This window comes from Lutra lutra, chromosome 7, assembly GCF_902655055.1.
Source record: "Lutra lutra chromosome 7, mLutLut1.2, whole genome shotgun sequence".
Lineage (NCBI taxonomy): Eukaryota > Metazoa > Chordata > Mammalia > Carnivora > Mustelidae > Lutra > Lutra lutra.
This window is the reverse complement of record NC_062284.1, coordinates 82,421,063-82,446,604: the sequence shown is the minus strand read 5'-3', so window position 1 is coordinate 82,446,604 and position 25,542 is coordinate 82,421,063. Positions and strand designations below refer to the sequence as shown.

The 25,542-nt window shown below is 37.5% G+C and overlaps 1 protein-coding gene across 2 annotated transcripts in view; it reads right to left on the bottom strand.

Annotated features, from left to right (window-relative positions):
- Positions 1 to 25,542, bottom strand: part of AKAP6 (A-kinase anchoring protein 6) — a 542,654-nt gene that overhangs the window by 134,790 nt on the left and 382,322 nt on the right. For both annotated transcript variants that reach the window (XM_047736848.1, XM_047736849.1), the window contains one exon: positions 1,162 to 1,310. In XM_047736848.1, the coding sequence (XP_047592804.1) occupies positions 1,162 to 1,310 (149 nt within the window). The remainder of the gene's footprint in view (positions 1 to 1,161; positions 1,311 to 25,542) is intronic.

Genomic DNA, 25,542 nt, shown 5'->3' with positions numbered 1-25,542 from the left:
TGACATTTCCTAAATAGAATTATGACTCTTCTCCTCTCCCTGGATTCTTAGAACCTGGGTTATATCACAAGACAGAATTTATAATAGGTACTTAATTTATCCCCAAATATCTGTAACTATAAGCACTTAAAATACAAATGCAAACAAATGCATGAAAAGATTTCTTTCCTCTTGACTTTTCAGGAAATATTTTGGCTACAGTCACACCCCATAGGTTTATATGACGTTTAATAACATGTAATGGAACTTGGGGGAACAGTTTCTCCCCCGTGCTGTCTGGCTCATGTATAAAACTGAAATAGGTTACTGTTTCCATTTTTATGAGTATACTATTATTAAGTCATTAAAATAAAGAAATAATTAAATTTAATTAGTACTCTTTTATCCTTTAATAATTACCTATAAAATAATAGAACTGAGCCTGAAAAGACAAAAAGAGAAAAAACAGTATGTATACACACACAATATTTGCATAACTTTAAAGCCACCTGGAAATATCTGAAGGCATGAGTTAATTATTTAATAGTATGGGGAGTTAGTATAAGGTAAATATAGCCATATGTCTCAGGCCGAATGAAACTGGTGGGTCACTGAAGCTGTTTGGTCCTTTCATGTACCATAGGCAATGCTAGCGCTAGTCTGTTATTCCAATTGACTTTATGTGATGCCTAGTGGCTAACCCAGGGTCTCTAAAGAATTATTAAATATCTGTGTTGTCAGGAAAATTATGTTCTCCCAAATTTCCAGTGAGCTTTTGATATTTAAAAGTTCCTTGGGTAGATTTTAAAATAAATGGTAAAATTTTAAAAGGGGGACAAAACACAGAAAAAAGATTTATGAAGAAGAAAGACCAACACCATAGGCCCAGTGTAGTCCCACAAACACTCCTACCATATCTGCTTTGAAACGGAGATTCAAAACTTGTAAAAAGGCTGCTTTGAAAAAAGAACCACCAAGTTAGGATGTCCTGGGCTAGATGACAGGGGCGACTAAAATCCATAGTTCCTGCACAAATGCAACAGGACACACATGCCTCCTCTCCCCAGCCTGCCTGGGTCTGTGTGCTGAGGAGGAAATGCCTGTCACACACCAACTGGTGGCGAATCACTGAAAAAGTAGAGATTAGCAACAGTCAAACAACAAAAAAGAATAGCTCCCTACCCATTGCCTCCCACTGAATGAACTTTTGACATATCGGCAAACTCTTCTTTCCTCTTGCTGCTGCTGGTGTACTGCTCACTGTAGAGCTTGAGGGACATCTGCTCAACAGCATCTCTTTGTGCTTCCAGGTAGCACAGCTGAACCTCAGTCTGGAGAGAGAAACAAAGAGGAACTGCTGTGTTAATCCAGAAGGAATGCATTTCAAGTGAGGTGTAACAACTCAAAGAATGGGAATTGTTCACATCATTATACTGCTCCTTTTCGGGCGGATTTAATGGGATCAGCTGGGCATATTACAGAATTATATTTTAGATCTGAATCTTATAAGTTCCTCCTTAAAATACGACCGGAATAAATGAACTCTCAAAAGACTCAGTAAATATCACCAAATATCCCTGAGATCATAATACTGTATGATGAGATTTTACATAAAAATTCTGTGAAATTCCTTAATAATATTCTTCCTCATATTGCCACATATGTAACATTTATTTTTTAAAGATCTCCCTCCAACCCATACATTTGCATGGACACATATTCTGAACGTTTCTCATTATCTTCCCTGAGAAGAATAAAAAAGCCTAGTACCAATTCTAATACATCTTCACTAGAGACAATAGACTTCGTTTATTACATTTTTTGGGTCCTCTGTATTATCATCTTAATTTAAAAACAGAAGGAATAGTGATTTTGCTGTGTTGGTTTGAATTGTTATATCTTTCAGAGTTACTTGAGGCTTACTGTAGTAAAGAGAGGTAGTAAGTTCATCATGCTGTTTTCTATCAAGCCAAGGCCAAAAGAATGCTGAATAATATTTGGCATCGAAATGTACTGAATAGATGCTTTATTTATTGCAGCTGTTATGATCCCTGTGGCTTTAGGGCTCCCCAGAACACCAGATGAGACCAAGAATGCTTGCCCATGGTAACAGGGAGGGAAAAATGCTGAGTTCGTGTGCACTGTGGACCAAATGAACTCTTCTTTCTTTTGGCCCCACCTCACTAAATCCAGGCACGTCTGTTCACATTTCTGATAAGCCTTCAAACTGTTACTTCTTTTTAATTTAATTACATATTGCGTTAAAAACAGTTCTCGGTCAGCTGCTGGGTAGTTGCCAGCATTCCACAACGTTTAAGAAAAGCCCGTCAGACAAGACCTTCTGCTATTTGTAAGCCAACCAAGGCCTTTGCCTGATCTTGGTCTTTATAGACTTGACCGTGGAAGAGAAAACAAACCCCAAGCAGCATTATAAAGTGGCAGCTGCTTAAAAGAGCAAATCAGGACTCTGTAAATGAAAAGGGTGGTTTATGAAATGTAAGATCTCAAGCCATTCTGGAGTTCCTAAGTTGTTGCTTTCTACAAGCAGTTAATTATGAGTGCTGTAGACTATGGAGGAGGAACTTTAAAAAAATGCAAAAATTACTATATTCTTATCACTGAAGTTTCAGAAGTCAGTTAAAAACTATAATCTGCATTTGGTTCATGTGAACCTCTCTTGCCTAAACTAATTGGTAACTAATAGTCAAAGAACTGAAAAACAATAATTCTCCCAAATGCTAACCCTTTTCTACCTTTCCCTTCAAGACTGTACAGATAATGAGGAGATCATCCCACATCAAGTATTCTGTTGAAAACCCCATTCAAATAGTGTATCTCCACCATTAGGTGCCAAGAACCATGTCTGATCCCTAGAGGTTCTCATTAGTTTTTAACCATCCTAAGGCAACAAACTGGACCACTCCTTGTTCTGGATAATGATCTCACAAATGTGTGCCACTGGTCACAAAAAGAGTCATCAAGAGTGAGGTCAACTTCATGTAGACACCACTGCCAGCAAAAAATAATTGGAACTCATCCCTTTGAGATCCTAGGCCATCTCTGTGTACAAAGGGACACACCTCTCATATGACAGGGATACATGGAAAAGAGTCCAGAGAACAATGCTGAGAGCAACTTAAAAGATAATTAGTCACCTTATGAAAATGATTGAAATGTTGCAATGTAAGACTTTTATTGCACAACATCCCACAGGCATTTGACATAGGAAACTTCCCTGCACTAACAAAGAGATGAATTAGATGGTCCAAGTCTTTCCTATCCATCTCTATTTCTCTCTCTGCTTTCAGTGATTCATTCCTAAAAGTGATGATAAAAATAGAACCAAAGTAGCTCCTTCTGCTAAGGTTGAATGGCTTTGCCAGTCTAAATCTCTCTGCAGACTGGTTAAATTTTTCTCATATTATATCTTAGTCTGAAGATAAATTTTTAGGAGGAAGATTTGAAGAAAGTACACTTCTTAAAAAAATAGTAAAACTGGATCTCTGATTAAAAGAATTTTATTTACTAGTATTTATGATAGTAGAGGATATTTTTGGACTATATTTTATAATTTAGCTCAGCTTGATTAAATAACATTACTGATAGGTTATCAACAGAATTGGCAACTTATATCATTAAGGAAAATAAAAAGGAGTAAGAGAGAATAGATTCAGTGACAGATCAACCTGTTACCTCCTGGTCAAAGAGGCCCATGGTGCCATCAATGGGAGTAGGTGTTTAAAAAGAGCACTATGGATGGATGAAACAGATGAGCTGGATTTGAATCTTTTGGTTTGAAGGATTGATGGAATACAAAAATGAGATGTTCAGTAAGCAAGTGGAAATATTAAGCCTAATATATAAATCTAGAAGCAACAGTTGGCATTAGGAGATGAAATGAGAATGCCATGGGAGAGCATATATGATGACAGAAAGAGGACCCTTCTCACTTATTCTACTCGAAGTCTGCATTACCCCTTGGCTGACCTAATGTGATGGGTTCTCTATCATTCTCCCTCTTTCCTTCTCCACCATCCCCAAATCTGTTTTACGATAGCTCATTGATTGATTTCTGAATCATAGCTGAGATCACTGGTTATTGTTGCTTCAGGGCTTAATTCTAGACTACTTTTCTTTGTTGATACTATTTCCCATGGCTTTCAATGCAGTCTATATAGTAATGGCTTCCAATCTTCTCCTCTGAGCTCCACACTTACATATCTAACCAACCACCTAATGTTGCTACTTGTTTTTATTTTAAGGCAGGAGAACTCAAAACAGAACTCTCCATTCTCATCCTCACCACACCCCTCAGGACTTAGAGGTCTTCCCTTTCAAACAAATGGCACCATGTGTTGCTCAGGTCAGAAAACTGAAAGTCTCATTAACTACTCCTTTTCTTATTTCCCACAGCCATTTACTCACTAAATTTCATTGATTCCTCTCCCAAAATGTCTCTCCAGCCTTTTGGCCCTGTCTGTCAGCCTCGTCCAAGCCTTCGTCCCCTCTCCCCAGCAGTACAACAATATCTTCTAATGTGTATCCCTCCTCATCCATTCCTGTTCCTCCAACCATCCTTTACAGTGGCCATAGTGGTTTTTGTAAAACATAAGTTGGTTTCATACTGCATTTGGATAAAAACAAAACAAAACAGAACAGAACCCCCAAAACTTCCATGCCCCGAGAGATTTGGTTCTTGCCTACTTCAGATAGCATTTTCTACTTGTCTCTCTCTTGATTCACCATGCCCCTGTCGTCCCTGCCTATTTTCAGTTCTTTAAACAGCTCTTTCCTATCTCTCAGGACCTTTGCACATATTGTCCACTTTCTCTGGAACATTCTCTTACTAATGACGTCTTCTTGTCCTTCAGCTCTCAGTTGACATTTCATCTCTCAGAGAGGGCTTCCCGGACTACCCTATCAAAGGTATATTCATTCTATTCTTTTCTTTTATGGAACAGTGTTAATATTCTTCCCAGAACATAACACAATTTAAAATTCTTGTATTTACTGGTTTATGCTTTTTCTGTTTCTGTCTCCAGGCTCCAAGCTCCATAATGAGGCTGTGTCTATTTCCTTTGCTATTTTGTACTCCCCACACCTTGGCAGTATCTGGTACATGAGAGGGGCTCAGGAAATAATTGTGGAATAACTGAATTATACACTCATACATCCATTTATTACTCATACGTTCATTGGGTCTTCATCATGTGTCAGGAACTGCACCAGGGACTGTGGGTACAAAGAAGAACAAAACAAGAAGGGACTACTTTTCCCAAGAGACTATAGTATATTGGAGAAAAGAGTTATGCCAACAGATCGCTACAAGTATGCCAAGTGAAATGAATATGGGGGAGGATGGGAATTAAAAAGATAATTGTCTAAAAGTGAGGATTGAGCAATAAAAGCTTGAGAGAGGTGGCATTTGAACCAGATCTGGGAGTATGGGTATGATTTTGTCAGGTGAAGAAGCAGATAGATATCTTTATAGGAAGAGTAACTTGTCTGTTCAAAGGCCTAGAGTCATGAAAGGATGTGGCATGTTCAGAGAATGGTGGCTGGAGCATTGGGGCATTTGGCTGCTAACAGTGAAGGGGATAGGCTGTAGAGGATGTTAGGTTAGAGAATTTGGATGCTATCCAACAACATGCCAGCAGAAGATGTCATTGCTTTTGTGATGACCTTCATCTTTTTCCATCTCCTTTTTCTGTCATGGCAAGAGACTCATCTGATGGGTTAGTCCAAATATGCTCATAAAGCACCTACCTCCTGATATACTTTGAGAACAATGCATTGAGAAGGGAATCAAATTTCCATCAGGCCAGTGGCCCGAATAAATGCTTAAGAGGTTCTAGTAACTTGTACCTCTAGTAAACCTTTAATATAATGTTATTGTCTTAGTACCCTCTCCCTCCCAATTCATATGTTGAAGCCCTAATCTGCAATGTGACCATATTTAGAGACAGGGTCTTTAAGGAGGGAATTAAGATTAAATGAGGTTACAAGGGTGGGGCCCTAATCCAATAGGAATAGTGTCTTTATAAGAAGATGAAGAGTAAAGGCCATGTGAGGTCACATCCAGAAGGTGGACATCTCCAAGCCAAGGAATGACTGGCTTCACCAGAAACCAAACCAGCCAACATCTTGATCTGGGATTTTCAGCCTCCAGAACTGTGAGAAATAAATTTCGGTTGTTTAAGCTACGGAAATTAAGTCTGTGGTATTTTGTTATTGCCATCCCAACAGACTAGTACATATAATAAAGTTAGAAACACTGTCTTCTCATCTGAGGTTGAGTATTATTCCTTCTCTGCTTATCATTAATAGCATGTTTCCCCCTTTGTTTTATAAGCACCTAGAGCCTAAGTCACTAGGGATACTCCTCTTTAGATTCTGACTACAAATTAATAACTTAATCAGAACATAAGACACGGTGTGTTAAAATATTTCATTTAAATTTGGCTTTGTATGTGGTGATCCAAATTCAATAACCTTCTTTGGGTCCTGAATAATTACTCAACCATATATTTCCCCTTGATATTGTATCTAATAACAAAATGGCTAACCCATGATAAATTTGGGGGGTTAAATTCCCTAACAATCTTGAGGGATTAAACACTTTGTCACTTTTATAATCACATATAGACATATCCCTGACCCTTGTGCTTAAAAAGCACTTATTTAGTTAAGAAATGTCAATTATTTCATCATCACTGCATATCCCAGCATCCTTTGCTGGGTTAAGTATCCTGAAAACGTTAAAATTAATTTCTTAACTCATGAAGTTAAAGGTCTGTCTGCTCATTCACACTGTACTTCATAGCTTCCTACCACAGTAACCTGCCTACTTGCCTCTGGGTCCACATCCTCTTCCTTCCTTCCTGTTTCTGTGGAAACTTTCCATATTTCTAAGACCAATACCTTCACCTGTGCACCAGACCTTCTCTTATCTACATAAAGATGATCAGCTCTGCAGTAAATTGTCCTTCTTTACTGCATTAAGTTTTTTCTCTCCTGTTTTATTCTCATCAGCACAAGTACATCAGCCAGAAAAATGCCACTGCTTTTCCCTTGGTGAGGGAAAAAAAAAAAAAAAGGGGGATAAATAATCCCTAGACACCAATTGACACTAATCTATCCTCTGGCTAAAGCCCTATATCTCTGTTCTGTGTTACAGCAAAATCACTTTTACATACGCTCTCTATATTCACTGTGTCCAATTCCTCTCCAATTTTCTCTTGAATACACTCCAGTCAGGCTTTTGTCCACATTCCCCTTGCCAACAGTCAGTACTCAGTCCTCAACCTATCCTGACCTGCTCCAGCAGGGTTAGTAGGGATGCTCTGGGGGCACTTGACCTTGTTTGCAAGACAGCTCAGTCCCTAACCTCCCTCAGGTCTTCACAGAAATGTCATCTTCTCATTCAGGTCTTCTGTGCTCTCCTGCTTAAAGATTCAACTCACACCCACCCCTGTACAATTCCTATACTCCTTCACGCATATTTGCCATTTCTAGTCAAACCATGTTACTTATTTTGTATTGTCCATCTTCCCCCAGTGGATTAGAAGCCTCCTGAGGGCAGAGACTTCTGTCTATGTGTGTGTTGCTGCATCAATAGCACCCAGCACAGCACAGGGTATAGGACAGGCACTCCATAAAAATTGGTTGAATAAATTCTACTGCATTTGAAAATCTGAAATGGTTTAAAATGTACAAAGAAATAAAACAGATTGTTTGGAGGCTGCAGCAGCCTCAGCTTGATTTCTGAAACCCGTGGGCTTCATTCTCACTTAGAAAGGAGATCATTTTTTCTTTGACAAAAGAAAATTACTGAAATATGTAACTTGTTTTCTTTTCTCTAGGAAAAAAAAGGAGAAAAGAATTCAAGATTCACTTGATAATCTTTTATTCAGCTAACAGAGTGATCTTATATGTCATATATCACATTAGAAACTAACCAGGATGGTCACACACATATAGAATGAAAACTTTAGCTATTGCCTTCGTGTGGTAATCTTCACAACATGTTTCAAAACAAGTATTAAGTCTTCTGGGTATGAGCTTGTTTTAGCTTAATAAAATCCGATTTCTCATTTTTAAAAAAAGAGGAGTAATTTAAGCTTTTGGATGAGACATTAACAATGCCACAGTTTGTTTCTGGAAGAGTCCACAGTTACTCAGGAAGATCCTTTAAACAATGAGGGGGGTGAGAAAGAGAGAAGACTATACTTTTCCTGCCAATAGCTTTGTCATTTGGAAATACATTCCTACTTTTATGACACAAACTTTTCTTAACCTTCGATGTAGTATCTCTAAGCACATGCCTTTTTCTCTTCCTTATATATTTACTATGACTTCTCTTTTTCCCCTCCCTTGTATAACACTCATGTAACTGGCCCAGACTGCCCCTTCTTCTGGAAGCACCTACAGGTCTCAAAATCCCATGAGCCCTGACAGGAACTTAAGGTTGAGATAATCTACAGTTGCAAACCTCCATGATTTTGTTTGTAGAGCTCCCCATACTCCAGGATTTAAACTTTCACCTTTACAGGGCTACTTGGTTTTTTCCCCCTCAAAAGCCTAGTTATTTTGTGCATTTTTGCCATTGTCATCATTGGTTCATAATTTCCTAAATTATGATTATGGTTTTTTAGGAAATTATGGTTCATAATTTCCTAAAATAACTCTTCTTTGGGACTGAATTCAAAATGCATCTCCTGAGGAGAGTTTGACATAACCATGTAGAACAATCCTGCACTCACCTCCTCCCATGAACACAACAAATATATAGCTACATATGGAACAATTCCATCTGAAAAGGACCTGAAAGCTAACTGAACAGCACCTCCACAGCAAAGGATAAAAGGGCCACATTGAGAGTGGTGACCGAGACACAGTCTAGAAAGAAATCTCACCTCAGGTGTCACTGATGAAGGATAATTGGAAGGCAGCCAGGCAGGGACAACCCCCTCTCCCCGCTACCCACACCCTAAGAGGAAACCATAGTCAAAAGGATGTTACACTACCCTGGAAGTGGAGGAAGAAGCCCTCCACCCTTTCCCATGTGGTAGATAGATGACAAAAACCTGTTTAGATGACAGGCACAGGGAAGGTTAATCAGATTAAAACAGCCTGCCCACAAGCCCATAAAAACCCTAAAGCCCATAAAACCTCCTGGGTCCCCTTCCTCCTCAGGAGCTTTGTACTAAACACATTGCTATCACTCAATAAACCTTGCTTTGCTGCCTACCACTCTGTCTGGTCTTCCTCTTCATTCTTCAAAGCAGCGTGACCAAGAACAGCAGGCACCGACAGAGGAAAAAGTCCTGTAACACCATGAGCCACAGTCAAGAGGGATCTCATAATACGAAGCTTATCCTTAAGGAGCAAGGGGTTTGACACCCAGCCATTGGGAACTGCAAAGGAGAGATGAGCCTCTAAAGTGTGTGGTCTTGAAAACCAACGGGACTTCCTTTTAGGAGAACTACAGGGCTTTAGGGAATGTAAAATCTACTCTCAAAGGGATCATGGGGACCTAGCACAGAAGCAACAGTTTGAAAGGCACCTAGACCATAAGTGAAGGAAATTCATTTGTTAATATTAAAGTGCCTGCCAGAAAGGCAGGAAGCTGTTGGAATTCTGAGGATAAAAGCACCAGTGGGCACAATTTTTGCCTTCTGCTTTTGTCTTGCTGGTGTTGGCCCTGTGAGGGAACATCACCCCTTAGGCTGCTAGTTCTGGTGGGGGTGCCCATCCCCAGGAGCTGCAGCCATGGCTAGGCTGGCTGAACACCCTGCCCCCACATACCACAGCCATGAGCCCTCAGGCACCATAGCAGGGCTGGCTGAGTGCTCTTCACCATGTCTTCAAGCCTCATTCCACCCCACGGTATCTGGTGGGAACATGAAACCCACACAGGGGATGCTCCTTGAGCATCTGGCTTTGGTGGCAAAGGGGAATGTATTTCAGGTTCCCACACATCTGAAACAATTGAAGAGATAGTCTTTAGCAGGCTACACCCCCAGGGCACTACAAACACCAGACTACAATATACCTCCAGTTTTGATGTAAAAAAGGCTTATCTTCTTGTCTTGGAGCTTCAGGCCTGAGGGGCAGATTTTAGGCTTACCATACATCCAGAGGCTACAGAGGTACCCCCAGGGAACGTAGGTAGGAAGATACAATAATTGCATCCTCCTTTGGTCTCACCAAAGCTTGCTGATACCTCTCAGAAAGGTATTTACACATATATCTTATACACATATCTAAAGCCATGATACTTGCAAGAGTTGCCCAAAGGATACCTCCAGATCTCCTGGTCTAGAAGTCATCAGAGTTTATGATTGCAGACCCACAAGACTGGAGATATTTAAGTATCTTAAAAGAAGCTGCCTGAAGTTCTGGCTTACAATTACCCTAAAACTAGGCACCATCTTAGATCCCTCCCTTTGGAACGCTGGGAGGTTTTGGAACACCCTCAATAGTAGGGAACTGTCAACAACAAATCAGGCTACTTAGATAATCACAAAGGTCTGAGAAACAACCAAAAGCTAGAATGAGGTTGAACAGGAAGTTTTATCACCTGTACAGGGTCATTTCTTCAAGACTTGGGAGAGATGTCTGATTCATCTAATACACAGTAACAAACAAAAAGAGACAAGCAAAATGAAGAGACATGGGAATATGTTCCAAATTAAAGAACAAGACAAAACCTCAGAAAAAGACCTTAATGAAATGGAGATAAGTAATCTACCTGACAAAGAGTTCAAAGTAATGGTCATAAAGATGTTTAATGAACTTGGGAGAATGGATGAACACAGTAGGAATGTCAACAGAGATAGAAAACATAAGAAATTACCAAACAGAACTCACAGAGCTGAATAATAAAAAAGCTGAACTAAATGCCCTTCAACAGATGAATGGATAAAGAAGATATGGTCTATATATACAATGGAGTATTATGCCTCCATCAGAAAGGATGAATACCCAAATTTTGTATCAATATGGACGGGATTGGAGGAGATTATGCTGAGTGAAATAAGTCAAACAGAAAGAGTCAGTTATCATATGGTTTCACTTACTTGTGGAGCATAAGGAATAACAAGGAGGACATTAGGAGAAGGAAAGGAAAAGTGAATTGGGGGAAACCGAAGGGGTAGATGAACCATGAGAGACTGTGGACACTGAGAAACAAACTGAGGGTTTTGGAGGGGAGGGGAGTGGGGGTTAGGTGGGCCTGGTGGTGGGTATTAAGGAGGGCACATATTGCATGGCACCCTGTGTGTGGTGCATAAACAATGAATTTTGGAACACTGAAAAAATTAAATTAAATTTAAAAAATACACTAGACAAGTTCAGCATCAGACTAGAAGAACTAGAAGAGAAGATCAGTGACCTAGAAGACAGGGCAAAGAACTCACCCAAACAGAACAGCAAAAGGAAAAAAAAAATTAGGAAGTGAAGATAGCTTAAGAGACCTGTGGGACAACATCAAAAGGAATAGTATCTACATTATAGATGGAGAAGAGAGAGAAAAGGGGGTAAGAAAGTTATCTGAAGATATAATGGCTGAAAAATTCCCTAACTTAGAGAAGGAAATAGAAATTCAGATCCAGGAATCAGAGTTCCAAATAAGATGAACCAGAAAGATTTACACCATGACAGACTGAAATTAAAAATGCCAAAAGAGACAATACTTAAAAGCAACAGGAGAAAACCAACATGCTACATACAAGGTAGCCCCCATAAAGCTATCAGCTGATTTTTCAGCCAAAACTTTGCAGGTCAGAAGGGAGTGGCATGATATATTCAAATGACTAAAAGGAAAAAACTTCAAACCAAGAATACTCTACTTGGCAAGGTTATCATTCAGAGTTAAAGGAAAAATAAGGTTTTTCAGACAAGCAAAATTAAAGTAGTTTATTGCCACTGGCCTTACAGGTAATATTAAAGGGACTTCTTTAAGATGAAAAGAAAAGGCCCTAACCAGTAACAAGAAAACATGTGCAAGTAAAACTCTCACTGGCAAAAGCACATATATTGTAAAGGTAGTAGATTACCACTGGAAAGCTATAAGAAAGTTAAAACACAAAAGTAGTAAAATTAACTATAACCATAATAGTTAAGGGATACACAATATTAAAAAATGTCAACCAGTACATCAAAAATAGAACACAATGGGGTGGGGAGCAAAAATGTAGACTTGTCAGAATGTGCTCAAACTTAAGATGCGATCAAATAGATAAATAGATAAATAGATAAAATAGACTGTTATATACATAGGATATTACCTGTGAATCTCATGATAACCACAAAGCCAAAAATCTACAATAGATGCACAAAAAATAATGAGAAAAGAATCTAAACATAACATTAAAAGAAAATCACCAAACCACAACAGAAGAAAGGAACAGAGAGGAACTACAAAATCAACAAAATGGCAACATATACATACCTATTGATAGTTATTTTAAATGTAAGCAGACTAAATTTTCCAATAAAAAGAGTAGCTGAAAGAATAAAAAGAATAGGATCCATCTATATGTTGCATATAAGACAATTCAGATCTAAGGATACACACAGAGAGAAACTAAAGGGGTGAAAAAAGATATTCCATGCAAATAGAAATAAAAAGAAAGATGGTGCTAAAATACCTATATCGGAAAAAAATAGATTTTTGAGGCAAAGATGTCATAAAAGGCAAAGAAGGCCATTATATAGTGACAAAGGAGCAATCCAAAAGGAGGATATAACATTTGTAAATATTTATACACCCAACATAGGAGCTGTTAAATATATAAAGCAAATATTAAAAGTCCTAAAGAAAGAAATGGACTACAATAAAACAACAGTAGGGGACTTTTAATACCACTTACAGCAATGGACAGATCATCCAGAGAGAAAATCAATATGAAATATCAGCCTTAAATGACACATTACACCAGATGGACTTAATAGATATATACAGAATATTCCATCCAAAAGCAGAATATGCATGTTTTTTAGTGTGCAAGGAACATTCTCCAGGATAGATCATATGTTAGGCCACAAACCAAGTCTCAACAAATTTAAGAAAACTGAAATCATACCAAGCTCCTTTTCTGACCATAATGGTATGAAAATAGAAATCAATTACAGCAAGATAACTAGAAAAATCACAAATATATAAAGATTAACCAACATTCTACTGAACAACCAATGGGTCAACAAAAAAATCAAAGAAGTCAAAAAATACCTGGAGACAAATGAAAATGGAAATACAATATACCAAAATCAATGGGATGCAGCAAAAGCAGGTTTAAGAGGGAAGTTTATACCAATACAGGCCTACCTAAAGAAACAAACAAAAAAAATCTCAAAAAACCAATCTAACTCTACATCTAAACAAACTAGAAAAAAGGAGAACAAACAAAAATCAAAGTTAATAGAAGGAAGAAAATAAAGATCAGAGTGGAAATCAATGAAATAGAGACTAAAAAGTCAATAGAAGAGATCAATGAAACTAAGAGATGGTTCTTGGCAAAGATAAACAAAAATGACAAACCTTTAGCTAGACTCACCAAGAAAAAAGAAAGAGGGCTCAGATAAATAAAATTAGAAATGAAATCGGAAAGTTACATCTGATACTACAGAAACACAAAGAATTAGAAGAGACTTGTAACCATGTACAACTATACAACAACAAACTGGACAACCTAGAAGGGATGGATGAATTCCTAGAAACATACAATTTTCCAAACTGAATCATGAACTAGAAAATCAGGAGAGACCAATTATTGGAAAGGAGATTAACTCAGTAATCAAAACCTCCCAACAAACAAAACTCTAGGACCAATGGGCTTCACTAGTGAATTCTTCCAAACATTCAAAGGAGATTTAAAACCTATTCTTCTCAAACTCTTCCAAAAAAGTTGAAGAGGATGGAAAGTTCCCAAAATCATTTTGCAAGGCCAGCATTACCCTGATACCAAAACCAGATAAGGAAACCACAAAAAAAGAAAATTATAGGTATAATATATCCCTAATAAACATTAATACAAAAATCTTCACAAAGTATTAGAAAATTCAATTCAAAAATACATTAAAAGGATCATACAACATGATCAAGTGGGATTTATTCCAGGGATGCAAGATAGTTCAACATTCATAGATGAATCAATGTGACACACCACATCAACAAAATGAAGGGTAAAAATCACATGATCATCTCAAAGGATCTCAATAGGAAAAACATTTGACAAATTTAGCATCTTTATGATAAAAACTCTCAACAAAGTGAGTACACAGGGAACACATTTCAATATAATAAAGGCCATATATGGCAAACCTACAGGTAACATCATATTCAATGGATAAAAGCTGAAAGATTGTCTTCTAAGATCTGGAACATGACAAGGATGCCCAGTCTCCTCACTTTCATTCAAAATAGTACTGGAAGTCCTAGCCACAGCAAATAGAAAAAAATAAAATAAACAAATGAGTAAAAATAAAAATAAAAGATAAAAGGCATCCAAATTGAAAAGGAAGCAGTAAAACTCACAATTTGCAGATGACATAATACTAGATACAGAAAAACCTAGAGATTTTACCAAAAAAAAACTGTTAGAACCAATAAATGAATTTAGTAAAGGTGCAAGATACAAAAGTCAATATATAAAAATGCATTGTGTTTCAACATGCCTAATAATGAACTATAAGAAAGGGAAATTAAGAAAATAATCCGTTATAATTATATCAAAAAGAATAAAAATATCTAGGAATAAATTTAACTAGAGGTGAAAGCCCTATATACTGAATATTGTAAGACACTGATAAAGGAAACTGAAGAAGATACAAATAAATGGAAAGATATTCTATGCCCAGGGACTGAAAGAATTCACATTATTAAAATGTCCATACTACCAAAGCAATCTGTACATGCAATGCAATCCCTATCAAAATTTCTGTGGTATTTTTCACAGAACTAGAACAAGTAGCTCTGAAATATGTATGGAACCACAAAAGACCCTGAATTGCCAAAGTAATGTTCAGAAAAAACAAAGCTGGAGGTATCACACACTCTGGTTTCAAACTACACAATAAAGTTATAGTAATCAAGACATTATGGTATAGCATAAAAACAGAGACACACACAGATCAACGGAACAGAACAGAGATCCCAGAAGTAAACCCACACATATATGATCAATTAATTATTGACAAAGGAGGCAAGAATATACAATGGAGAAAAGATAGTCTCTTTAATAAATGGTGTTGGGAAAACTGTACAACCAGATGCAAAAGAATGAAAGTAGACCACTATTTTATACCATTCATAAAAATGGTATAAATTTGAATGAATTAAAGACTTGACTGTAAGACCTGAAACCATTAAACTCCCAGAAGAAAACCTAGGTGTTAAGCTCCCTGACATTGGTCTTAGCAATATGGGTCCTTTTTTGCTTTGTTTTTTTTTTTTTGTTTTGTTTTGTTTTTGGATATAATTCCAAAGGCAAGGGGGGAAAAAAGCAAAACTAAACAAATGGATTACATCAAAAGGAAAAGCTTCTGTGGTTGAAGTGGACAAAGGGGCACAACTGCATGGTGATGAACGGTAAGTGGACTTATGGTGGTGATCACTTTGTAGTGTATACAAATACCAAAGTATGATGCTGTACTACCGAAACGCACCTAATGTTATATGCCAACTTCACCTCAATTTTTAAAAGTGCATTTCCCCTGTGTAGAAATGAACTCTCAGAAAATATTTATTATTAGCTGCATTCTGGCTAAACACAAACAGCATTTGGCAATACAGTGGAGGGGAACCTCACCTTGTTTTTCAGTCCTGTGTGCACGACTAAGTGGAATAGCAAAGCCTCCTTCTCCTACAGAGTTGGAGCAGGGCGTCACAGGACTAAGGAGCAATGTATTTTTTATAATAAAATTGATTAAGGGCCTTCATTTATTCATTTGACAAATACATCTTGACAGGGTTATGTGTAAGATATTGTGTAAGTTACAAATCTGGGTCAGACATGGTGCCTGCCTTCAGGGAACCTATAACTTAGAATTACAGAACAATTATACTAAATAATAGGAGCTAAAATATTCACCTAAAGATAAAACTAGTATTACACTTCAAAAATATGGACAGAGAAACAGTAAGTTTGTTAGAATGTTCTTTTTATCTTGGATAAGAGAGTTATAAAAGTCTTTACAAATATAAATATTTTCCCATTGTTAAAAATTAAATACACATCAAATATTTAACAAGTGTCTCAAAGCTACTTCAATATCATACTCAGCAAAGACTACTGTATATACTAATCTTTGTGCATTAGGATACAAAACTCCTATGACCATCTTGGCAGCTGGCAGAAAACCTAGCCTTAGGTTCCCAAGGTTGATTTGTATTTACATTCATGGACACGTGGATAATCAAATCAGATAACTACAAAAGATAACTGATTTAAGTGAAAAATATTGTATCTTTAAAAGGTCATCTTTATTTCTACTGACTTGATGCTGTTTGCAAGCATTAAAAACATTCATGATAGGGGCACCTGGGTGGCTCAGTTGGTTAAGCTTCTGCCTTAGGCTCAGGTCATGATCTCCGGGTCCTTGAGCCTGCAAGTCCCCAGCTTCCTGCTCAGCGGGGAGTCTGCTTCTCCTTCTCCCTCTGCTGCTACCCCCTGCTTGTTCTCTTTCTCTTTCTCTCTCAAATAAATAAATAAAATCCTTAAAAAAAAATTCATGATAACATTTAGGAAATTCCATTTTAAAGCTATGTCCTTAATGGTATTTGTTAAATGGTAAGCATTTAAACAGTGGAAAAATTAACATGAATGCTAATTTCATTATTTATTCTGAACTTGTTTGGGTGTAAAGAAAAATGCCTCCTTCCTCCATTTTAATGAAAGATGAGATGCTTATTAAAAACAACCACACCTCCAACCTCCACCTAACAAACCTCAAGAACCAAATACCTCATACAACTGCTTTTGTGGAGGGCCTCATCTACCACCAACCTCCTCTTTATAATGCAAGTAGTTAAAATCATTAAAAATTCAGCATTTTATGTCATGAGCTATGGTGAGAAGGGAGGGTGATTGCACTGTGTGGACTGGAGGGGATGATTAGAATTTCGATGTCTCTCCATTACTGTTTCCTTAGCAAATCTCTGCACAGTGACACAGGCATCAAGTCTGCGTTTTTATTCTACGGCTGCGCCCTTGTCCTGTCTTCAAAATTCCACTACAGCGAATCCTTATTTACTTTCTGGCAGAAACTAAAAATTAAAGATGTATAATGTGAAGATACAATCTTAGCTTCTCTTGCCCTGCAGGACTGGCAGTTCCTTCCCAAGTACAATTATGCTGGCAAATGCCGCTATTAACTCTGTGACGACAATGAACACTCCAGTTCCTTTGAAATTCTATAAAATAGTTGTCCTTAGATGGTGATAGAAAGGAAGGAATGAAGCAGGAACAACAAGAATTACTTTACATACTAATAATAACAATTTAGTTATCAAAACAGAACTGAACAACTGTGTCTTTATACTGTTCTTTTAAAAATTTAGCCTCCTAGGGTTCTAATAATCAGGGCCTATGGCTCAGGAATGCACGGTAGCACTCCGCTCAGTGCCTATATCCTCATTTCAAAGAGAATCATTCAAACCGACATCCACCCTGTCAAGAATCTCGACTTTGAGCTGCTAATGTAGAATAAAAATCAATATAAATTTTGATCATTTGATGAATATTTACTTCTTTCTTTAGTGTTTGGGGACTTAGAATTGAAAAGTGCTGAATCAAGTCATTTTATTTTTTTGTGTTTGTGCCAACACCAATTTACTACCCTCCAGAAAGTTCCTGAACAAGATGTCTCAGGTGGCACGCATGTTGGTTTTTCCTGTCAATCATAACTGCATGTCAGTAGGGAACCATAATCATTTCCCTTTCATACTCTTAGTGTTCCAAAAAGGAATATTTTCATTACTTTCCTGGAAAAGGTAAACCTTCTCATTTAGACACTATTGTGAGCCCGATGTCTGTTGTTTTTGGCATTCAGCTGAGCTTAAATTGATACGATCTATTAAAAGTTAAACACTTTATTTAGGCTCCAAGGGTCATGCACAATAAATAGAGTTTATAAATGTATTCCTCTATAAGCAACATTCAGTATCAACCCCAAGACAAAGAGCTTTTATAGGAGCTTCCATCTTCCTCCATATGTTTTCTGAAAAATAACAAGCAAATATCAACTGATTGCTCTAATCAGCAGAATGACTTTACAATAAAGATTTTACACTTTTATTTACGAATAAAACAAAAATACACAAGTGACTCTAAAAGGATGTGGCAATTAAAATGTGATTCCATGTAAGTTACTTACATGAGTCGAGCAGCATGCCACCATTTTTATTATGATACTTTGATATATATCTAACAAAAGCTTACTATTCTTGTAGGATGTCTCCATAGTGATTTTCAAAAGAATGGTCTTTCCCAATTTGAAAAAGACTAAACTAATTGAAAGCACTAAAAAGGTAAGCTATTCTCATTCAAAAAAAAAAAAAAAAAGAAAGAAAGAAAAGAAAAAAAGAGAAACTCACATATGACATAATAGCAGAATATTCAATATTAAGGAAACATATTTGATGGTTCCTTATAAATTAAATAAAAATGGCAGCAGCTGCCTCTCCCAAGGATGATATAGCCCTGGACAATCACTAGATTTTATGTAGACAGATGTTTTAAATAAAATAAGTATTTAGATTGCTAGATACCTTGCTATATATGAAGGCAATTATAGGATGTCTTTGTTAAATTACATTTTTCATTTTTGTGAGGGGAAAAAAGAATTGTCCTGGAAACAGTACCGACAGGAAATGATTCTATATCTAAAACAGCTGGAGACTGTAACTAATATAAATTTACTTGAAAATAAAAATGCTGTGTGTCTCTGGAGACATGCAGTAACATGCCATAAAAATAGATGAGAACATAAAAGTATTTAAAAGGAGGGAAAATACATTGTATCTAGATATTATATTGAGATGTGATTCACTGATAAATGAGAAATATTTAAAGATGAATAAAAGAAAGAATCAGAAGAGTTATTTAAAGCTTAAAATAAATATTTTATTTGAAACTAGATTTTTAGGGACTATCAAAATATTTTTCTAGGAAAAACCCTGTGCTTTTCAATATATTGGTTATTAATCAATTTACTAAAGTTACAGTAAAAATGTAAAGGTAGATAATTGTGTTTAGTTAGCAAATTCTAATGGAAGCCAAGATGCTTACTCTAAGACAAGAACCTGAATATTGGATAAGAATATTCCATTACATTTCAAAGCCATATATAACAAACTCCAGACAAAAGCTCCCATTATCAGGGCTCCTGGGTGGCTCAGTCAGTTAAGCATCCAGCTCTTGGTTTCAGCTCAGGTCATGATCTCAATGGTTTTGGGATTGAGCCCTGCCTTGGCTCGCAGGAAGTCTACACAAAGATTCTCTTCCTCTGTCCCTCCCTCCACCCTCTCACAAGCCTTTGCACTCTCTCTCTCTCAGATAAATAAATAAACCTTAAAAAAAAAAAAAAGCTCCCATTGTCCTTGCCCATCTCCCCATCCTCTTTTGTTAGCTATTGAATTAAAAATATATCACTATATTAATTCATAGTAAATATTCACAGGCATTAACATTTTAACATGGTAGTCATCTCCGAGTTCATGAATTTCAATATTCTTCATTTACAGATTGAAATGCATAAATCTACAAAATAACTTTAAGAAAGACTATGAATGAAAATCTATTTTCACTGCATGGATGAGGAGAGCCTGAAAAAGACCCCCAAGTCTTGAATGTCTATCTCCCTCATCTATGCCTAAGGTTTACCCTGGTTCTGTTCTTGAGGATCTGGGTATCAGGCAGGAGGAGATCATGTGAAGCTGGAATTTCCTATGGGGCTCCAATCTGCACAGCCAGGGAAGATCACAGAGCCTTAGAAGTTAGCTTATGCATGTCAACCAAAAGGGAGACCCAACAGGAGGAAAGTGGAATGAGAAGAATAAAGACAGGAAAGAGCAAGGATAAAAAGCAAGCATGTAAATCAGTGTGAAGGATGGTTATCACAATAATGCCCACAGAACACGAAATGAAATGTTCTTAAATAAAATCTTGACTTGAATAAAATTCTTTTGTAGGCTGAAGCTACAATGTCCTCAAAAATGAAACTCCAGAAATCAAACTAAAATTCAAAACATATTTGCTAGTAGACTGAATATTTGTGTCTCCTGCAAAATTCTTATGCAGGAGATCCCCAGTATGATGCTATTGGGAGCTGGGGTCTTTGGCAGTTGATTAGGTCCTGAGCCCTCATGAATGGGACTAGAGCCCTTATAAAGAGATTCCACAGAACTCCCTCCCCCTGCAGCCATGTAAGGTCACAGTGAACCAGGAAGTGGATTCTCAACAGATACTGAATCCACCAGCATCTCAATCTTGGAACTCCCAGCCTCCAGAACTGTGAGAAATAAATGTCTGTTGTTTATAAGTCACCCAGTCTAGGGTACTCTGTTATAGAAACTCAAACCAGCTAAGACAATATCTGGTAATTCTTCCCTCCTTTCTACAAATTCCCCAAATATTAAGGAGATACTAGGGATATTTTCTGGTGGATCTGTCTTTCTCTCACAGGCACAAAACTCTGTTACAGTAATTCCCATACACTCATATCATCTTTATAACTACATAGATTGGTCATCGTCACTGCTGCTTAGAGCTCATAAAGGTTGGCTTGTTGCTTAGTAGTTCCTGAAAATGCTCACTAGTTTACTGTTATTATATCTGGAGGAGACTGAAAAAAAATAATACAAATACATGTTTTTTTTTCCTCTCTAGTGACTTGATGCCTATACAACAGGCATAGTGCTATTCTAAGTTAGGAAAGGTTAAACAAAATTATATCCCTCTGCTTTCCTCCTCACTTTTGCTTACCTCAATTGTGTCTTTTTCTGCTCTTTATTTTAGGATCAGAGTGAAAAAATTAACTACCACTATCTCCTAAGCCAAGAGATTAGTTATAGAAGGATTCCTAAACATTGCTCTGTCCACAACAGATTTCTTTTTGTTTATACTGAGATATAATTGACATACAACATTATATTAGTTTCAGGTATACAACATAATGATTTGATATTTGTATATACTGAGAAATGATCATCACAATAAATTTAATTGACATCTGTCACCACACACAGCTACAATTTTTTCCTTATGATTGGAACTTTTAAGATCTACTATCTTGGCAACTTTCAAATATAAAACATAACATTACTAACTGTAGTTAACATGCTGTGCATGATGTGTAAACTTTATATTGAATTATAAAATACAGATAGAAAAGCATCCAAATCTTAAGTGTATGGGTTGATGATTTTTTAAATATTTTAAAAGATTTTATTTATTTGAGAGAGAATGAGTGAGAGAAAGCATGAGAGAGGAGAAGGTCAGAGGGAGAAGCAGACTTCCCAAGGAGCTGGGAGCCCAATGCGGGACTTGATCCCAGAAGTCCGGGATCATGACCTGAGCCAAAGGCAGCCACCCAACCAACTGAGCCACCCAGGCGCCCTTATTTAAAAAAAAAAATTTTTTTTTAAGATTTTATTTATTTAGGTTGATGATTTTTTAAATAAACTGCACACACCCATGAAACCAACACCCAGTGGAGAACCAGACATGGCTAGAACCCTACAGCCCCAACACTCTCTTCCTCCCACAGCTCCCAATGATAACCATGGTCTTAACACTTACCACCACAGATTAGTTTGGCCTGTTTTTTGTATCTAAGTAAGTGGAATCACACAGAATGTGCTCTTGTGTGCTTAGTGTTTTCACTCAAGATTCTCTCATGATGTATGCAGCTGTAATTCATTAATTCTCATTGCATGAATAGATTACGATTCATCCACTCAGCTGTTATTGGACATTTGGGTTGATTCTATCTTTTGGTAATTATAAGTAATGCTGCTCTGATAATTCTTAAACATGTCTTTTGGGGAGAATATGCTTACATTTCTGTTGGGTATATAGCCAAGAGTGAAGGTGCACATTTTAATAAATTGTTCCATTATTTTTTATATTTCCATTACTCTGTATGCCACCTCGTATTGACAATGTTATGGTAGGTGTTAGATACTATGCTTAAAAGGGAAAGATCTGACTTCAGCCCCAATTGGTGTATTACAGACATACCTCCCCTTGAATACCAGTCTTCAGGGGCCTGCCTTGTCTAGTCGTCACTGTCCATCACTCCTGGGCTGCTCTCATCCTTGCCCACTTATTCTAGCTATGCTAGGCTTCTTTCAGTTCCTTGAATGAGCCTAGCATCTTCCCACCATGAACACACCATTCCCTCTGCCAAGAATGTTCCTCCTTTCTTTTTCACATGGCTGTCACCTTCATATCTCCTTTAGGTCTCAGTTTAAATGTTACTTCCTTTCCTGATCATCTCATCCAAATCAGGTGTCTCCTGTTATTCTCTCTCTCAGGTCTTATTTATTTTCTTCCTAATATTTACTATACCTTACAATTATATTTGACTGAGTAACTTTTTTTTTTTTTTTTGCTTTTTGCACGCTTGCTTTTTCTGATCCATATCCCACTGAAATGTAAATTCCACAAAGGCAGCGACCTCATCATTTTTATTCATAATTGTATACCCAAAGCCCCAGGAAATTGTAGAGTGAAAGAATGAGTGAATGAATGGGTTGTTGAGCGTAGGTTCATGAACAATCTCAGCAGGAGGCCTGAGAAAGAGGTGATGTCCTAGGAGAAAGCAGAGATCTTCGGCAAGTGCTGGCAAACACCTCAAGTTGCCAATCTGAGAGGCAGGATATGAATGGTGGCATTCAAAAGACTTCCTGAGCTGGGGCTTTGACAAAAGTCTCCTGAGATTCTTGCAGCTTAAGACATTGATTGGGGTTGTCTGTGAATTGCAAACAGGAATATTCCTGGTGGCTATTAAGCTTCCATTCTACACATTTCAATGTGAACTGATAACATTTAATTTTAGCAGGTCTCTATGACACTTTAACTCTGGAGATAAAAGACCCAGTTGAGTTCAGACATGGGGAAAATAGATCACATCCCAGGCCACCGTGAGAAGCAGAGTTTTTAAAGTCATAGTAGGGAAGAACAGTTGAACAACCTATAACAGGATAGGAAAGTTCAAATCACAAGGAACCAAGAGAAAATGATAACGCTTAAAAAATGGTCAGACTTGCTAAGATGATTTGCAAAACCCAAACCCATCTAATTAGGCTGTCAATTATCAGAGGGGAGAGGGATGGAGCAATTTACCTCTTGAAGTGCCAAGAATTTTTTTTTTTAATTTCATTTCTTCCATTTAGGATGGAAGTCTGAAATATCCAGAACAGATTCTGTGGATGACTGTCAAGATATAAACGCCAATTACAATGCAATTATCCTCGCAGGTAGTGTTGGAGGTGCTCTTTGTCACACAGAGTAGCTTTAGGCCCAGTTAATTTTGGAGTTCTTGCTCTTCATTTAACAATATATGTCCTCTGCTGTATCCAGGCTAGAAGAATTACTCCTTGCAATTCTTGATGTGACAGCCTCTAGTAGCTTGTCTTATCTTTCACATGATAAGTTAAATTAGCCTGGGAAACTACGCCATGAAAGTTGTCATAAGTACCAAAAACAACAGGTAAGTAGCCTCAAAGTAAGAACATAAGAAGGCTCATTTCAGTAGGAGCTTCTAAGCTTTGAATTCTCAGCAGCATTTTGGTAGTTCAGGTATTTCACTCAGGTGCTATAGCTTATACAATAAAAGCTGACCATGTAAGTTACTATCTGGAGGTATAACGATCAACATTTTGAGAAAGAACCCAGAAGGAAGGAGTTTTGTGCTTGGGAGAAAAATATATGAACTGCATGGGGTTTTCATAGTTATGGGCAATTGAACCAATTCTTCTTAGGAAGCGACATTAACATTTTTTGGTGATCTGCTGTTGCATGTAAGACATATCACAGGAGGAACTAGTGCCCTTGTATTTGAGTCATTACACCCCTTATAAGCCAGCTTGTTCAACATCCAACTGGCGGTATGATTACCTTTCCCCTATGATGGCCTATATGAGAAAAGGCCTCTCTGCGAAGTTTCCTATGGCACATCTGTCATATCACTGTTCAGGTTTAAAATTCGAATAATAACAACAAAGAACAAAAGCCTTTTCGTGGTTGCTACACTGTTCATAAGTGGATCCCAGTCCTCCTCTCATCTTACCCTCCTTGACTTCCTTTTTTGACAAATAGCGAATCCTACTTATACTCACATTAGACAGAACCATGTCTCCCAGGCACACAGCTTTTCCACCTCTGCTTCCGAGGCGTTACTCCATCTCTGCAACTCCACATCCCACACATTCCAACTGGTCCAAAAACCTTTCCCTCACCTGAATTTCCTCAACATATGATATGCCCCTCTGCTATCAAACACGTATCTCTTCCCACCTTTAGATAGTCATGATTCCTCCATCCTATTAGATTCAAAGCTCCCAAGAGCCAGATTTATTTTGATATCGCAGGTTCCTGACACATGGCAGATACTTAGTAAGTACTTGCTAAATGAATGGATGAGGCAAAGAGACAGTCTGGTACAGCTTGTTTCTTTATAAAAATAGCTGAACATATCACTTTAAAAACCCCTTTACAAATCTAGAGCAGGAAAAGAATAAAGCAAGCCTGGGACATCCTATGCCAAGAAGCAAAGAAGCATTCATTGACTAATGGGATCTCTCAGGACAGAGGAGCCATCAAGATGAGGTTCCTTTTTGGCAAATTTGGGACAATCTAAGCAACCTAAGAAGAATTATTCTAATTGATTATAGCACATTGAATAAATAAAATCAATCAATCTGTAATTATATTCAAAAGAGAGAATTTTAAAAAGTCTCCCTGGTGAAGGTGACTATTACAGCAATTCCTCACCCCAAAACTCGGTAAGTAAGGAGGAAAAACGAGGCATTTCACTTGCTTTTTAAAAGAATTGTAGGAGCACCTAGGTAGCTCAGTTGGCTAAGCATCTGCCTTTGGCTCGGGCCATGATCCCAGGGTCCTGGGATGGACACGGGCATTGGGATCCCTGCTCAGCAGGGAGTCTGGTTCTCCCTTTCCCTCTGGCCCCTGCCACCGCCCCCCACCCCTGCTCATGTTCTCTCTCAAATAAATAAACAAAATCTTAAAAAAAATTAAAAAATAAAAGAGGAACTGTAGTTTATCCGAAGGTAAAGAGGAAACTTTATAAAAGAGTAACACCAGGTAAAAATGTGAAAGAAATAACAGAAACTACCACCTTACAACCCCCAAAGAAATAATTGATTCCAGAAAGAACTGTCCATGGCTTCTAAAACCATCAAGCAAACTCTTAATGGTGAGTGGAATATTCACATGATGTCAAAGCACTGCCCTCCAGATTGTCTGCTAATTACAAGGGAAATCTCTCCGTGAAGGTATGTAAGCTGTCACCACTTTAGCATCACCAATAATGGAC